Source organism: Chiloscyllium punctatum, chromosome 43 (genome assembly GCF_047496795.1).
Source record: "Chiloscyllium punctatum isolate Juve2018m chromosome 43, sChiPun1.3, whole genome shotgun sequence".
NCBI classification, from domain to species: Eukaryota; Metazoa; Chordata; class Chondrichthyes; order Orectolobiformes; family Hemiscylliidae; genus Chiloscyllium; species Chiloscyllium punctatum.
The window spans coordinates 43,278,244-43,296,995 of NC_092781.1; the positions used below are offsets into that span (position 1 = coordinate 43,278,244).

An 18,752-nucleotide genomic window follows, 5' to 3' on the forward strand; every position below is an offset into this window, starting at 1 on the left:
AGCAGTTTGGAGGTGGAGGCTCAGCCACTTTTATGATATCTGGAGTCTGGGTCTTCGGAGTGACCTGTGTGTGCCTCCTCCTCCAGCAGGGCACTGTCCCTTTTACTTGTGATTAGAAAGTGGCAACTCGACTACAGGCCTGTGGAGCAGTTGGCGATGGGGTACAGATTTGTGCCCATGGCCAGCAGACGCTGAGGGTGCTGGGCCTGCTTCTCCATGGCAACTGGCATACTGTCCTTGGACTTTAGATGATTCATTGATTGGGGTATCTGGGTCCCCGCAGCGTATCTGTCATCTTTCAAGTGTACATCCCTGTCTGCTGCATCTGCTGCTCCATGATACATGTAGATTTTTGTCGACACCACGGTCTCTTTTGCCCGTCCCGGGTCGCTGGCAGCCCTCTGAGTGCTGTAGGAAATGACACAGTGAGGTGCTTACCAGAAAGTGCTCCCATACCCTCAATAGCTCACATTCCCAGGGAGCTAGTGGTGTGTGCGGGACGCAGCCTTACTGATATTTCCTCTGAGGTCGTAATACTTTCATGCTCAGAGAATGAGGAGGTGTCTTCTTTCCCTGTGGAGCTAGAGTAGATGCTGATGGAACCGAAAGAAAACGAGAGACAGAAGTTTCTGGGGTCAATGCAAAGACACACTGAGAATTAATGAGAGTGACAGAATGCTAACAAAGCAGTGATGAGTGGTATTTACTCACTCAGTGGAATGTGGGTGTATCATGTTTTCTGGTGAGAAACAGGAGTCACTCCTCACAGGCTGAGGAATCTGGTGTCAGACATCTCTCCACCAATCCAAGAGCTTTCTGTCCTCCAGTGTTCTCTCATCTCCTGGAATGACAGAGCAGGAAGGATTGAGTGAGAGATTTAAGTTTTGCATGGCCGTTGGTGTTGGTACATGACGGGAGGTATTCCGAGGTCGTGAAGTGGCAATGCCAATGCGATGTTGGTTTTGAAGATGAGGAAGACGTCAGTGACATCATGAATCTGGGTAGGAGGGGGTGCTGGGGCTGGGATATAGACGGAGGGGGAAGGTGGGTGGCCACAGCGCTTCTGACACAAAGCATTCTGATGGCAATGTTGGTTGTTTTTCTGTACCATTCTCTGGCCTGTTCGAAAACATTCCTATCTGAGCAGGGCAATGTTACCATGCTCGTGCTCATGTGGGTTCACAGCAGCTTTTTCATGATGGGTCAGCTCCCAGGATATCGGGCACTAATCATGAATCTATTGAATAGTTCCGGGAAGAATGTGTGGGAAGATTAGACACGGAGTGGATATGTGGGATGTTATAGCTGCATTGACGTGGCTACCGAGATGCTTTTGATAACGATAGTGAGAAATCTCACTGAGCCTCATGGTGTTCTCTCACCCAAACATTCAATGCAACTGACACTTAGTGAATTACAGTATAGTCCGATCGTTTACAACTCCCATTTGTACACAATATTTCATATAATTACCAGCAGGCTCTGCCCTCCTGTCGATCAGCCTTGTCCAGTTGGAGAGAATGATTAAGAGAGGTACAAGGCCCAACAGAAGTGAATGTGGTTTTAAAATTTGGGATGTCGAGCATATGATCGAATATTCTTTGAATAAGACTGGACATGGTATCACAAGGAAGCTTGGCACTGCAGCTCGCAACATTACCATTATTGAGTTGTGCCAATTTACATCTGAACTTATATTTATTACATCGGAATTGTACTGGTAGACTTCAATTTTACAATTAAATCTCACCATTGAATTTGTTTTTGCAGTATGATTTCTCTAGATATTATGAGTAAAAGCACGAACATTATCATTGATCCATATACCATGCTCCCTTGAATACCAGGAAACAAATGCAACAAGAAAACAGGAGAAGCAATTTGTGTTAAAAATTATCTACTGAAACGGAGCCTTTCCTAACAATTCCGACAAGCTGATCAAAACGTCCAATTCTATTGAGAAATTAATGTCTGCACTTAATAATCTTGAGAGCTTTTTCTGATTTGTTTACCTGGTTTTTCACTGGAGTAACTAAACCTTCTCTTCGCCAGTCAACAGTTGCAGTTCTTAGTTCAAAGTGACTTTCTTTAGATGCACTACTTTCATCTGTTTCATCAGCTTCAATTTCAGTCATGTTAACAGCTTCAATTCGGCGATGTCCATTCATGAGCTTATTGAACTCTTCATTGGTCTGAAAATTCAAACACATTGGTGAAATGATTGACTTTTAGTGGTGATTATGTAGGAGAAGTGTCAATAACGTAAGAGAGCTACATTCTACATATTCGCTGACTTTAGCATGAAGTGCGGGGAAAGCAATGAGGGCATTCATTACTCGTGTTTAATCTTGGACTGAATAAATGAGCAGCAGGCAAATAAGTGGCCACCCATTTCGTCCCAATCCAATAAAACGCTGTGTGAGAAGGCTCGAGCAGCTCAAATATCTCTGCTCGATCGTTCAATTACCAAACTGGCAATTGCTTTATACATGTGTTTCATTTTGCAAGAATCAGTTCGATAATGGTCTCTGATCATTAAAACCTGACAGGTCAATTTCATCATGGAAGGATAGGTTAACTCACCTCAGATTGGTGGGGTTTATTGGAGTTTGAGATGAACCTTCCCAATCAGGAGGATTTCACATTCCATCACTGGCCTGATCTGAATTCCGGATAACACGTTGGTCTTGAGTTGGCCTAATTGCCCATGGACTATTAGGTTTAGGTACGAAAATGAAATTGCTCTTTTTCAAGAAGATACTGGATTGGAATGGTTAGAAAAGGACCAAATTTGGTGCTATCTATCATCAAATATCGTATCATCAGGAACTTTGGATATCTCCATACCCAACTCAGCTTGCAAACTGGTAGCGAGTCATCTGGTGTCTCTTTTTGATGGGTAGGAAGGGATACATGTCGGTTTGAAAGGGGAATGAACATGTCCCATCCTCTGAGTAATAAGCGGGGCCCTCGGTACATGCAAAAGTCAGAGTTGCGCCTGCCTTTTTGCAGGCTATATGGAGCATGCCTTGTTCAAGTCCTACTCTGACCCCTGTCAAAGTTCTGTCTCTGATCCATTGATTGTTGCTTCCTACTCTCACCCAGAATTAGAAATAGTAATCAATTTTACTCCGAATTTCCACCCTTCCCCCAACTTCACCTGGAATCTCTGAAAATCTTCCTTTCCTTTCTTGAGTTTAGTGTTTCCATTTCAGGGCTAGACCATCTCCTGTCTCCCACAGTTACGTTGAACTACGTCTCCTCACACCCTGCGATCTGCAAAGATTCCATTCCATTTCCCAGGTTCTCCACCTGTACAGCATGTTCATCGGTGTCACCACCCACTGGGGTGTTTGTCACATCTTCGTTTTTCCTTACCGAAGGACTCCTCTCAATGCCGTTGACAGGCATTTCAGCTGTCTTACTCAGTTTGCGCAATTGTTTCCTCCCCCATAAGAACATAACAAATAGCAACATGAGTAGACTATTGGCCCCTCCACCTTGCTCCATCATTACATTCAGCCTCTCCCTATCGCTCAAATCCTGCAGTCCTGCCAAAATACTTGTAAATCTTTTCTGACCCCTTTCAAGTTTCACAACATCTTTGCGAGTGGAATGAAACCAGACTTGCACGCAATATATTAACAGTGGCCGAACTAATGTCCTCCACAACAGCAACATGACCTCCCAACAGCTCTATTCAATAACATGACAAATATAGGGGAGAATAACAAACGCTTTCTTCACTGAACTATCTTCCTGCAAAGACATTCAGGCCTCAGAGAGAAGGAATTCCTGTTCATCTCGATTTCAAAACGCTGACCATTTATTGCAATTCGATGATGTCAAGTCCTAGCCTCTCTCATTCGCGTCAACATCATCTGTGCACTCACCCTGTCAAACCCAGTAAGAACATGTAAATTTCAAAGGGATCACCTGTCATTCTTCCAAACCCCATTCAGTTAAGTCCCAACCTGATTAGCCATTACTCACAGGACAATCTTTGGTGCAGTTGTTCCCCTCCATCCCAGAAGAAAAATAGGATTATTTCTGTCTTCACTTTCCATAATCCCATTCTCTGTTTTCTGTTTAGCGAATAAATCCTCAACCAATGCCAATATGTTACGCATTTCACCATAATCTTTTATTTTGTTTAGCAACAGCTGATGTGGCCCTGCATGAAATGTCTTTTAAAATTGCAAGTGAACACAATCTATTGGCTTTCCTGTGGTTAAAAAAGTGTTGCCTGTCTGTTCACTTATTAACATTTGTGTGCACATAGGTCCAGCAAGTTATTAAAGAGGCAAAAGAAGTATTTGCCTTTAATGCAGAGCAAAGACAGCATCAAAGTGGGGAAGTCTTGTTGCGATTGGACAAAGTCAGTCAGACAGCACAGAGGGCACTGTGATTAGCATTGATTTCACTTGTTGCAGAGGAATATTAGGAAGGAAAGTTGAAGCAGGTTAATCAAAACTATTCCTACGAAGAAGAGAGTTATCACAAAGAAACAGTTTGACAGACTGGGTCCACTTCTCATGAGGAATGAGAACATTGAGTGCTGAACTTACTGAAACAAATAAGATAAGAAGGCGATTGACAGGGCGAATGGTGAGAGGATGCTTTTCTTGATGGGAAAGGTGAGTACAGAACAATGTCCTGGCATAGACATTGACGCTACTATTTACTAATCTATGTGACTTAACTCTGTGATCTGCCTGTGTTGTTCGCAAGTCAAAGCTTTTCACTGTGCCTCGGTACACATGACATTAAATTCAATTCGATTCAATTCAATTCAATTAAGTTCAATTCAGCTCAATTCAATCAAATTCAATTCAATTCAAGCCAATTCAATACAAATCATTTCTTTTCGATTCAATGGATGCTGGTGTAATGCTGATGTCATTAGTCACATTTTTTTGAAGTGCCGAGAATAGGGGAAATGACCAACTGTCCTGAGGAGCAATAATACAGAGAGCAGGATTATTCTTTAATATGTTTGGAAAGCGGGTTAGTTTATCCGCTGTGTATAAAGTTTAGCCAGCGATAGGTAGGACAGAGGCAGAGATCCAGCAGACTCAAGAAGAATATTATAGCCGAAGGGAACAGCCTCCACAGTACAGAATGCAACTCCGGCGTCCAGACGTCATAATAGACAGAATCGATGAAGGCTCAACAACACAAAGGTGTATCCATGCCGTGATAGGGTGTGCTCAAGCCAGCCAGTTCTGTATAATGCAAATTAGTTGTACAAAATTTGATCATGCAAGTGAGCAGAAATTGTCAAATTCAGGGGATTGCCAATCATTAGAGTTCTCTTCCAAGAGAGAAATGGAGACTTGAGTCACTGAATAGCTTCAAACTTGAGAGAGATTATTTTGATTTCCAGAAGAGTTACGGGTAATGGAAGCCTGGAATGAGAAGAAAGGAATCAACAAATTGGAGTGAAGTGAGATCAGACATTGAGTGTACTGAATGTGTGAGTCAGCTTGGGGGACCAAATGACCAAGTGCTGCTCCTGTAGCTGAATATAACCTTGTACCAGCTTCACAATTTCACAATGACCGGCATCAAATAGATCGTAAACGATATATCCTGTACACACCAGATCTCCAAACTTGTTCATTCCCAATTTAGATGTGCGTTTCCCCAATGAGTGCTCGAGGTTGTGTTGTTCGATGTATCTCATATTGTCCTCCCATATCATTCTCCTGTAGCTCTCCTCATCCTGAATAAACAGATTAATATAAGTAGACTCCAGCTTCTTTCATTCATAAAATAATATAGACGCATTAAAAAACAGTTTGTGAAATCTGAAATAACATTTTCCTGTGAGGATTCACCGTCCCACCCAGATGTGAAAATGATTACTCAGGTTACCCAAACCCAACTCAACATAACGCACCCATCGCAAAACCTGTCGAGCTGCCAGTCTGAGAGATTCATGCTGAAAGTGAATTAAAATTAAATAGCTGAACAAGGGTCCATGCCTGAAGCAAGATTAGGCCAGTGGCAAGCATGGCATTTTTTGCAAAACAACTGAGGCCACTACATGGGCAATTACTGTCCATGTATGTATCTTCTTAACCTGTTGTGTGAGAGAACTGCGTTAAGCTGCCAGCATAGTAAAGTGGGTTTCGACAAAGAGATGCTTCATTGAATGGGCCGCTTGGGATGATCAGACGGCTCCCCCATCCCTCAGTCTCCAAGATGCCCACTTACAAATGTCTCTTCAACACCAAGAATGGATCTTAATCTTCTAGAGTCAGATTTGTGTTTTTTGTCGTAAATCCAACAGGACTGCAGCGGGATCCTAGTAAATTAAGATAAACCAAGTCGCTGCTGATTCACTTTGTGTTTGGTCAGTTCATTAATGAAGATAGAAACTTGGAGAATACCATTGAATTTCAAGATCAATATTTTCTCAATGTCACTTCACTCAGCAGATGCCTCTCAAAGACTGCAACTACATATTCTCAATCTCTGTCAATTGTGTGCAGTCCATTCTTATTCTGAGTGAGCTGAACAGTACAGACTCTCCTTTTACCTTGGTGTACTGGTTCCCACGTTGTGATTTCCAGTTTTTCCAGTCTTCGTCCAATTTTGAATCAAATGTGTCTGTTGAGACTGCAGCCAGAATAGATACCTCCACACTGCACAGAAACAGCCAGACGTTCATGATGCACAACCTAATAGGCAAGACAGGAATTGGGCAACTATCAAGTTAGCCGTTTCCTTATTCTGAGAAGAAACATTGTACAAAAAATACAAACAATAAAAAACCAACATTTCATCCAATGCTGAAAGTTTAATGTAATTCACCTTCACGAGACATCGTCTGTGGACTGGAATCTTCCAGCACTAGATTGATCAAATTAATGACGTTCCAAATTTAAAACTAATTATTGGAAAGAACACAGTATGGTGAAATTGTACTTTTCCATAAACTGCCTCCGTGTGATGAACGTTATTTGACTCACGGTCCACAATTCATGTCATGATAATTATATTGCAATAAGTTCTTAGAAGGTGTGACTGTGGAATTAGCAACACGAAAAGATGTAAATGTATCAATATCTTCTGTCACTTTAGACAATGCAAAAAGCATCCGAAGACTACATGTAAACCGCGAGTTGAAAGCGAAGGAAGAAATTGAAACAAATTCAATCAAAATGAAAGATACAGGTAAAACAAATCAAACCGAAAAAGCTCGTATGTCCTCAGTAAAAAGATAGAATTAATAGTTCCCAGATTGAATGTGTGCAGCATTTTTAAAATGTTGATGTAAAAAGTCACAAAGAAATGGATATGACATGAAATTTGTTTCAGAGATGTGTTTCCAAAATGATCACGGCAGGGAACATTCAATTGAGTATTCAAGAATCCTTCATGTTTATGAAGTCAACGAACAAAGCGGAGGGTATTTTGCCAGCTAGTTTGATAATCTTCAATGTGAAAAGGGGAAATTTAAACGAGAGGCAAGCGTTTGTTTTTTTTTACACAGAGTCTGGTACATGCCTGGAAAATGCTGTCAGTTGATGTGCTAGAAGTAGATGCAATGTCGAAGTTAAGAGACATTTTGACAGACACATGAACAGGCAGGATATGGAGGGTCACATAACATGTGAAATCAGGTGAGGTTAAATTAGAAAATCATCATGGTAGGCGCATGCATGGTGGTCCGAAAGGCCAGTTTATTTGCTGTACTGTTTCAAGTTTAAAACATCGGATATCAGTGAAATAGTGAGAAATGGTTTTGTGGATGTTTATGTGTGGTGATGAGAAAGGAAAATAAGTCTCTGTTGGGTCTCATTCATGTGTTTTTTAAGAGTGTAGATGGAGAGCACACACACCAAGGAACAGTGGGACTTTCTAAGAAAGGTACCGAATTAGTCATTACAATAATAAATTTCACGTTGATTGGATGAATCAAATTGAAAAATACAGCCTTGCGGTTGAATTCATGGGGTGTAACTATAAGAGTTTTTTCGAAGAATACGTTCTAGAATCAACTGGAGAACAAGCTATTTTCGTCCTTGTATGTATGAAACGCGACAGGATCATCAATAATAATATCGTAAATGATTCGTTCAACAAAAGTGGTCACAGATTTCCGGAATTTCATATGTAATGTAAAATTGAAAATCTTGGATATCAAGGTAGTGCCGTAATTGAAGGAAGATCAAGCACAAGGAGATGATTACAGCGTTTACCTGAGTGGGAAACGGAAAAAATGTTGAGAGGGAAAAGACTGGATTAACAGCGGGATACAGTTAAGGTAATATTTAGTTGTTCTTATCAAGGAACTATTCGATAATGCAGAATGTAAGAGAAGAATGTACCATTTATGGATAACTACCAAGTTCAAGGCGAGTCTAAAGATATTGATCATCATCGATTAGGACATTAAAAAAAGTAGAAACTGACAGATGACAAACAGAGATGAAGAGAACAAGAATATGAATGTTAATGACAAATAGAGAAAAGAAACTGAAAGCAAGGACGTTTATCCTTATTTAAATGAAGAAGCTAGCTGAAATATTGATTATTTCCATGGTGAGATTTGCATATGGATAACGGGAAAGAAGAAAGTTGCAAGAGAGTTTGAACAAATATGCATTTTCATGTTAAAAAGACCGAAACAAAAAGATTCAGAATCAAGAGGTAAAGGGAGGGAACTACCTTGATCGCTGAAGGAACAATTACTCAGAAAGCAAATGAGATTAAAGTCTGACATTCACTTGGATCTGAATGATTTAGACCTAAACGTTATAAATATAGTTACTGCAGTGATAATGGCTACAATAGTGGCAATATTACTGTGGTTCAGGAATTGTTTTCGCTACGGGAAATCTGCAAATAGGGCAACCCACAAAAAGGACGAGAATAGCAAATTGGAAGATTTATGCAAGTTAGGAAATATGATGTCATTGGCCAAAATCGAACAAAAAGTAACGACTGTTACAGCACACCAACAGGCCTATCGGCCCTACAAGCTTATGTTGACACATATTGCCCGTCACCAATGAACTGTCTTCAATTAGAGGAGACAGTCAACCTCCGTTCCTATTCTTGTTTTCTACCAGGTACTGCCATTGTGTCTGCTTCCAGCAACTCTTTCGGAATGCGCTCTCAGCATTCATCACTTTTTGTGAAATACTTGCCTCTTTTAAAATGCACGCCCGCTCCGCATGTTTCCCTGAGTAACTGACCCCTCCCCCCTGGGAAAAAGGTCTCCTAGTCACCATTCGATCCATGCCATCCATGTCCTATTATCTGACAGGTCACCCCAAAAAGCAAACCCAGTCTCCGTGATAATGAATATAACACATAGAAAATTACAGCACAGCACGGACCCTTCGGCCCTCGTTGCAGCGACCTGTGGAATAAAAGTAAAACACATCTACCCTACACAATAATGCATTCATCCGTACGTTTTTCAAATGACCATTTAAATGCCCTTAACGCTGGCGGGTGAGCTGCTGTCGTAAGCAGTACATTCCCCACCTTTACTACTGTCTCAGAAAAGGAACTACCTCTCTCATTCGTCCTCTCTCTAAGGTACAGCCCCACAATTTAAAGATGTCCCGTCGTGCTAGCCATTTGAGTAATAAAGGCTGTCAGTCTCCACTCTGCCTACCTCTCTGACTATCTCTTATGTCTCAATTAAGTCACCTCTCAACATTCTTTTCTCTGACAAAACAGCCTCAATTGCCTCAACCTTTCATCATAAGACGTTCCATCCAGACCAGGCAACACTCACATAAATCTCGTCGAAAGCCTCTCCAAAGCTTAAACACTTTTCCTCCAATTCAGTGAGAAGAACTGTACGCAATATTCGAAATGAGGACACACCACAATTTTGTACAGCTGCAACATTTCCTCTTGGCTACGAAACTCAATTCCTCTGCCAATAAAAGTGAACACAGCCCGTATGCCTTATCAACAAATTTCTTAACCTGCATAGCTATTTTAACGGATCTCTGTACATGGACACCGAGATCTCTCTGCTCATCTACACTTGCAGGAATCTTATCATTCGCCAAGTAAATTTATTCCTGTTACCCCTCATACTTTTGCGCGTTGACTAACATTTGGCTCCGCAGCCCATTTCTGCAGATTATCTTTCTCCCTCCGTACCTTGTAATATACATGAGCACTATCCACAACTCCAGCGACCTTAATGTCACTCGCAAATTTACTATCATATGCTTGTCCGCTGTCATCCAGATTATGTCCAAAAATAACAAACAGCAGTGTCCCCAAAACAGATCCTTGCATTACACCACTACTAACGGAATCCCAGTAAGCACATTTCCCAACAACCGCCTCCCTCTATCTTCTCCTAACGAGCCAATCTCTGATATAAACCACGAAATCATGCTGAATCACATGCCTCAGTACTTTCTGGAATAGCCAGGCGTGGGGAACCTTATCAAAAGACTTACTGAATTCCATGTACACCACATAATCTCTTTACCCTCATCCAACTCGTTGGTCACCATCTTATAGAACTCAATACGTTTTGTGCGGAATGGATCTCCCCTGCACAAAACCATGTTGACTATCCCCAATCAACGGATTCGTCTCCAGATGATTATAAATCCTGTCGTTTATAAACTGTCCCAACATTTCACTCACAGGAAATGAAAGGCTCATTCGTCTATAATTATAAGAGTTGTCTCTACTTGCCTTCTTGACCAAGGGGAGAACATTTGCCATCCTCCAGTCTTCTGGCAGTATTCCCGTCGCCAATGAAACCTCCTCCTTGTTTCCCAGGATCCGAGGATAAATCCTATCCAATCCAGGGGGCGTATTTATTTTCACACTTCCAGAATTGCGACACCACCTACTTGTGAACCTCAGTCCTATCTAGTCTCTTAACTTGCATTTCAGTATTCTCGACAGCCTTTCGCCATAGCCAAAATGTCCCCCATACCAGTCAACATGTTAGTAAACATTTTCTGTACACGCTCCATAGCATTGACATCCTTCTGGTAGTGTGGTGTACAGAAGTGTGAACATTATGCTGAGTGCGGCCTGAAGTAAATTCTGTAAAACTGAAGCATAATCTCTCCACCCTTACATTTACTGCCCTTTCAATGAAGCCAAGCATGCGATATGCATTTCTCTAAATACCTATCGATATACGCTGCTGCCTTCCATGATCTGCGGACCCAGAAACCCAGATCTCTCTCCATACTAACTCTCCTAATGATTCTTCCATTCACTATATATTTTTCATCTGTACTTGACCTTCCCTAATGCATCAACTGACCTTTTTCGAACTCAACTCCACCTGCCATTTTTCTGCCCATGCAGTGACTGATTTATATCCTGCTGTCTACTCCGAAGGTCATCCTCACTGTCCACAAAACCACCAATCCTTGTCGTCCATAAACTAACTAATTTGGCCAGCCATGTTTTCCTCCAAATCATTTATGTAGATCACAAACGACAGGTGTCAAACCACTGAATACTGTGGAATTTCACTTGTCAGAAGCCACAATTTTGAAATGAATTCTGATTAATTCCACAGCTATACTCTTCCTTGTTCGGGTAAGCAAGGTCTGTTTATATGTTGCCAGCTCACCCCTGAGACAATGTGACTTCACCTTTTATACCAATCTGCCATGAGGGACCTTATCAAAACTTTTACAAAAGTTTTTGTCGACAGCATCAACTATTATTCCCTCATCAATTAACTTTCTCAAACCCTAAAAAAATCGACCACGTTCGTGAAGTGTGACCTTCCCAACATAAATATATTGAGTCTATCCTTCATAAGTCCATTTGCTTCTAAATGCCTACAGATCCTACCTCTGAGAATCTTTTCCCATCGTTTCTCTGCAAACAATGTGAGGCTCACAGGTCTGTAATTTCCATACATATCACTCTGACCTTCCTTAAACAGTGGGATAACAATGGCTACTCTCAACTCCATTGGATCCTCACCTGTTGCTTCCCCTGGTGGAATGCATGACAGCACAAATATTAAGTAAAGTCACAAAATGGCTAAGGACCATGGGTTTCCACTCTCTCAGTGGACGCAGATGGCATGTCATAGTTAAACATAGGGGTCACCATATCTCAGGAAAGGGCTTAGCTCAAGAATGTGGGACTTTCAAGGTAACCGTATGCGATATGGAAAGTAAAGAATAACAGCACCTTGAAAGATCACACTTTCAGCAAGGTCAATCAACGTCGTTTTCTGAAAGGAAATTCCATTTGTTCAAACGATTTTGAGGATATAACTCCAGGTTGGAAATCATAGGAAGCAGGATAGTATTGTGATTCGGTCGCTAAAAATGTTCAAAATTGTTAGAGATGAAAGATGCAAGAGCTCACACTGACAGAGTTGTATATCAGCGGAAATAGGGAGTTAGCGAACAAATAGCAGACAGAGAGTTGGGATGAACAGATAACTTCTAAGTTGGCAAATTGCAATGCGTGGAATGCCGCAGCAATTGAATATGGAACATCATCTGTCTATTAGCTATAACGGTAACATAATGAATGAACAGAGTCTTTAACAGCCAAATCTTACGAAATCTGCAATGTAAATTGGGAAGAGGACAAAAACTGCGTGCAAAGTCACGGAGAGAATTTCTCGGGAGACAGATATTTGGGAGGTGGAATAAAATATGGCAAAGTGGTCGATTCTCCATTTCGTTGAGTCAGCAGGAAAGCAGAACGTTATTAAATTGAGAGTAGAATGTAGTTGGACTCAGGGATGCAGGACAGCCCCAAATAAATTCTGAGGAAACTCAGAAAGTCTGCAGAATCTATGGAGTGAGAAACAGAGTGAATGTTTTGAGTCTAGTTTGACATTTTCAGAATTGAAAAGGGCTGGATCTCCATGCCGTGCAACAAAACATGCAGTCACAAAATTATGTGTATCGAAATTAATTTGACAATTGTTAGTCCATTTTGCCCATTTAATTTGAACAGTTCCCATAATTTACTGTTGCCTACTTCGAAACTTTCCTCAAATTTAGAAATTGTGCTTTTAATTACAAAGAACAATCTATTAAAATCAACGAGGATTAAGTGAGGACTGTAGATGCTGGAGATCACAGCTGAAAAATGTGTTGCTGGAAAAGCGATGCAGGTCAGGCAGCAGTCAAGGAGCAGGTGATTCTCCTTGGATGCTGACTGACCTGCTGCGCTTTTCCAGCAATACATTTTTGAGCAACAATCTGTTAAACCAAAACTTGAGTAAAATGGCCATCATCCTATTCTTTAATTCACATGACCTGAAGACCAGTGTTGGTTAGGTGGGCTTGGATCGGCGCAACATCGAGGGCCAAAGTTCCTGTACTGCGGTGTATTGTTCTCTGTTCTATGTTCTATGAGATCTTCATTTCACGCAGAGATCTCTGAATCAATCATTCTGTAGATTATATTTTCAATCAGAGTACAAGACTGTGGTGTAATTCTTATTCATGCCCAATTCTGCCTCACTGTTTCTGATTTCTCGTATTGTCAGAGATATAGACAGCAGGGGTATATACAATGTGTGCGTGAAGTCTTCAGTTCACATATGATGCGGGGCGAGAGAGGCACGTCAGTTGGAAGCTGGGTTTGAGGAATTGGCTCGCTGATGGGTTAAAGATTGGTGGGTGATGGCGAAGAGTATACAGTGTTATGGGTCCGTAAGTCAGGCTGAAAATGACGAGGAATGCTGCGAACTGCAACATTTGATGGTTATTGAGTGTTTAGGATTGTGACTTCAGGGGGTCATTTGTTTCACAGCGAGTCAGAGCGTTGTGTCAGTGTGAGAGATGGGGCGGGTGGTGCTGCGATTAGCTGCGGGAAGGATAGTTCTTTTGGATGGGTGGTTTTCTAATTTGGTAGATGACACAAATTTAGGAGTGCAGTGGAGAGTGAAGACTATCCCACAGTAAATGGGACGTTGATCAGATGAATCAATGAGCCGAAAATGACACATGGATTTTAATTTCGGTAAATGTGAAGTGTTGTATTTTATTAAGGCAATTGAGGGCAGGGCTTATACACTAAATAATATACCCTGGGGAGCGTTGTTGAACCAAGAGACCTATGGGTGCAGATGTAGAGTTCCTTGAAAGTGGAGTCACCAGCAGACAGGATGGTCAATGAATCACCAACATGTACAGCATGGAAACTCGTCCGTCGGTCAACATTTCCATGCTGAGCAGGTAGCCTCAATTAATCGAGTTCCATTTGCCAGCACTGATGCATATCCTTCTAAACCCTTCCTATTCACACACCCATCCAGATATCTTCTAAATATTCTCATTGCACCAAACTCCACCACTGGTATTTGTGTTCATGCCTTCTCTAACATATGCAATACTCTATTACAGTCGTTAAACAAATCTCCCACCAAATAATTTCTGTCCATTAAAATTTCAAATCTTTGTTATCTTCATCTATGTCAACTCAGTATCATGATTTCCCTGACCAATATCCTCTTTCAGTGTTGGATTTATATGAATCCTTTCCAAACTGTGCCACCCTACCTCCTTTCCACTTTTGTTTGATGACTCATGAGATAGTCAGCTCCTATATTTGGTCACTCTGCAGTCATATCTATGTAAGCATAACTACACCATAACCGTTTATATGTATTTACACAACTGCTTAATTTACTTTACTGCAAATGCTCATCACAATAAACACAAAGTCTTCACACTTGTCTTTTCAATGTTTTTCATCTGCTTAGCTTTACGTTGGCTGCTTTTGGTACCCCATGCATTTTCAGTTTTCCACTTTCGTGGACAACTGTTACATTTGAAATTTGGCTTCTTAATTTTGTAGACGTTCCTCACAATAATTCCTCACAATTCCTCGTTCTGAATGAGTCATTGGTACGTACAACGAGAGTGTACTGCTGAAAAAGTACAGTCGCGCAGACTGCTGTCGAGGAGCAGGAGAATCGTCGTTTCGGACACAAATCCCCAATCAGGAAATGTTCAGCACCACAATCTCGACTCTGGAAGCCAGCATCTACAGTCCTCACTTTGTCATGTTTGGTATTGAAATGTCAACTTCAAAATAATGACCCAACCCCCCTTCCATTCTATGTTCCTTTTCTTTCCTGAACAGCTTTCCTAATCCTTTCAATGGCTGGACAAGAGTCTGGACTCTTGCTCAATACTGCAGAAAAAACAACATTCAATACCCTTCACTATACTGTTTCCTCATCCTAGGTTTCATTATTCTTCTCCAGAAGGTAATGTCTTACTCAATTATGGTGCAGTGGTCCGTGAGGTCATCCATCCCTCAATCATCAAACTCCTCCAAAGAAGGTGGAAGAACCAAACATCTGCTGAATAACAGGAAAGGCGTTGTCTCCTCCACCTCTTCGGTCCCCAGAGCTATGCCAGCTGCACCCTACCTTACATCATTATTGATCAAATTGGAAGACCATAACCTTAACACTGTTGCTGCCACCTCAAAGAAAGTATCAAATGTACATTGAAACCTCACTGGTGCACCGCATTGTCTTCATCTTGGTCAGTAACTTATGAACTCGAAGGAGAATATCTTCAAGATTAACTTATCCTTTATCCAATAGCCCGCATAAATCCCACACCCGACAGTCACCACACATCACCTGTTCTACCATTACCATTTCATGAAACTTCAATTTTTTAAAGTAATTGATAACGATAAAACTATGTACTCTCACTCAAAATTATTAATGCTCTGAATCATAAGAAAAGATAAGGGAAAAAGTATGAAAATATATCCTGGATCTTTTAAAGAAAAAGCAAGTGAACAATCGCCATTCACTCACGAACACATTTCTCTAAGATTCCATGTCATTTTTTCATAACTTCATGCTTTTGGGGTTTGGAAGTGTTCACAGAGCTGACTTTTTGATGGCTTTCTGAAAGTCAACTTTCAGCTCCTGTTCAGCTGCAGAGTGACAAATTAATAAAAGAAAGGATTGTCTAAAATCCCTCACTCACCGAAGTCTCCAATGTGCACTCGGTTTCAGATGTACTACACAATTTCTTTGGAGGACTACAGATTACATATGTAGGGAGATAAAAAGAGATCTGTGAGTTCATTCCAAATTCCATTGGTATGTTTGCTGAATCGACACCATGGTTGAGCAGAAGTGATAAGTAACTAGTTAATATATTCACATTAAGTTTTTACAGTACATATGCCCACAAAGGTCACTGACTGTAGCCGATAAGCAGCATTTTTTAAATTCCACATCCTGCACAGACAACTGCAGAGAGATAGCAGCATTTTAGAACATAAGACGACTGTGTCACCAGGGATTTTTTTCCACAGACCAAAGTGCCATCCTTGAAAGCCAGCAGCTCTTCAATACTCAGTGTGGCCAGATGAATGGTTTCTAAATTAAAAGGTGAAAGGAATGCTCTCTGTCTGGCCTGACAAGCTGGCAGTGTGACAAAGCAACTGAGTCAAATAACTAAGATTAATGAAAAACTCAACAATGCAAACATTCCACATGAAGTAAACAGAGCGATAAAAGTGATTTGATGACAGTATTCCTCTGGCGTGAATGTGAAAATATTGTATCTTCGATTTAACCACTATAACTTGTGATATCTTTTCAATCTATGAATAAAGCCAACCAAGACCCACATGTTCGGAAGAAGGGTCACCGACCCCAAAATATTATCTTGCGTTTCTCTCCATAGATTCTCTCAGACTTCCTGATGTTTTCCAGAAATTTCTGTTTGGGTTTCCACTGAAAACTGTGTTCACTTTCCCCTTTAACAGAATCTCTTCGTGTAATGCCACAGGCCTTTGAAAAGTGTAAGGTTGACTTTGAGCTGACTTGATATTTCTGATTCAGACAGCGTAAAATAAACTTTTCAGCAAAAAATGCCGATCACAAAAGATAATTTTGATACAGACAAAAACGTGAACACGCTTAGGACATTAAACGCCAAAGACTGATCTGTTGTGCAGTGCTACACTTACACATAGAGCAGAGTCATAAAGATTCTATTCTGAGTCTGTCATTGCGCTGTGCGTCTCGAGTTCATTCAAGCTCACCTTAAGAAAGTCAACATTTTTTTTATTACAACCCGAAAACTTATCAATACATCCACCTTGGGCAAATGAATGCCACTAGAAGCTGTATAATCGCATGGGTTGCAGCGTGCGGATGTCACCGCCGAGATTATGAATGTGAATAAGTTTGAAAAAGGACAGTGATCATTATTTGTGCGGAGGCACTGTCATTATACAATGTCTTCATTTATTCAAAATGCGTATACTGCTGAAGGAATAATTGTTGTTTTGTTTTCTAGGTTTAATCAAAGTCATTTCTTACTTACAAATTTCAATTTCAATTTACAAATCTTCATTCAAAAAACGCGCATAAATACTGTCGCTGTAAGAGCAGAACAGAGATTGGTAATGTTAAAACTATGAATGCACCCCCTGTGTCCCCAAAACCTGTCCACGATATAATAGGGACAAGTGGGCCTTAATGACGTATCATTCCCCACTTGTCCAGACAGGTGCAGTTCCAAATCCACTCAGCAGCACGATGGCACAATGGTTAGCACTGCTTCCTCACAGCGCTAGGGGCCCGGCTTCACATTCCCGCCTCGGGAAAGGGCCCGTGTGGAGTTTGCGCGTTTTTCCCGTGTCTCCGTGGGTTTCCTACGGGTTCTCCGGTTTCCTCCCACAGTCCTCCGATGTGCAGGTTAGCTGAATTGGCCATGCAAAATGACCGAAAGTGTTGGGTGAAGGGATAACTTTCGGGTTGCTCTTTGGAGGGTTGGTGTTGGCTTGTTTGGCCGTAGGGCCTGTTTCCACACTGCATAACATCTAATCTGTAAACAAAAAAAGAAGCAGAAGTTGCATGAAAAACGTAGATCTGGCTGCATCTGTACAGTGAAATCCATGTTATGTTTTTTGTGCGCCGTAACACGTTTTTAGAATCCACGGATATTTGACAATTTGCAACCATTCATGCAAAAGCAGCCTACTCAGTTGGCAACATTTCCACAAATATGCATGCCTTCCACCACCGATAGTCTGCAGCAGCAACATGTACTGTCTGCAAAATGCACTGCAGAAATTTGCCTGAGATCCTGGCACAACATATTCCAAACTGGACAACCACTTCCACATAGAAGGAATGGGCAGGAGATGTAGATGGATACAACCAATTGCAATTCACGTCCAAAGCACACAACAACCTGACTTGGAAATAATCATTGCTCCTTCAGGGTCACTGAGTTCAAAACCTGCATTACACTTCCTCATAGCATTGTGCGAATAACAAGGTCATCACCACCTCCTCATGTTTAAAAGAGGAGAGGACAATAAACATCAACCAAATCAATAAGTGCTCAATCCTGTGAATGAGTATTAAGGAAATAACAACTGGACTGAGACCCGATATTCACAGGACCTGCAAATGTTGCTTACCGTGACATTAAACAGAACTCTTTCCTCCTGTATTCCCTCACTGAATGATCACCGTATCCCAGAACATCTCATAATGCTGCAGTTGAACACAGCTGAAGCTGATTCAACCAGAGACGTAACATCCCTTAGACATAAATATCCACCCTGATCCAAACAAATCGTTCTTGAAAACAAAGATTCAAAACAGGAAAAGTGTCAAAAAGAAGATAATAATTACTATTGTTAAAAGTAGACAACTTTCATGGAAAATATCGACATGTAATCATGAGGCTACGTATGTTGAAGGATCCAGATTGAAACTTCCAGGTTAAATCTGTGCAGTATGACTCTGCGCAGTT

General features: G+C 41.2%; 1 protein-coding gene across 1 annotated transcript in view; it reads right to left on the reverse strand.

Moving 5' to 3' along the window:
• The window catches only part of LOC140466556 (procathepsin L-like), a 32,009-nt gene extending 16,022 nt beyond the window's left edge, over window positions 1-15,987 (reverse strand). Inside the window, exons 1-4 of the mRNA XM_072562029.1 lie at window positions 15,957-15,987; window positions 6,545-6,686; window positions 5,603-5,725; window positions 2,013-2,192 (exon numbers count right to left, since the gene is read on the reverse strand). Of these exons, the coding sequence (XP_072418130.1) occupies window positions 2,013-2,192; window positions 5,603-5,725; window positions 6,545-6,676 (435 nt within the window). The 5' untranslated portion in view covers window positions 6,677-6,686; window positions 15,957-15,987. The remainder of the gene's footprint in view (window positions 1-2,012; window positions 2,193-5,602; window positions 5,726-6,544; window positions 6,687-15,956) is intronic.
• Window positions 15,988-18,752: the final 2,765 nt, after the last annotated feature.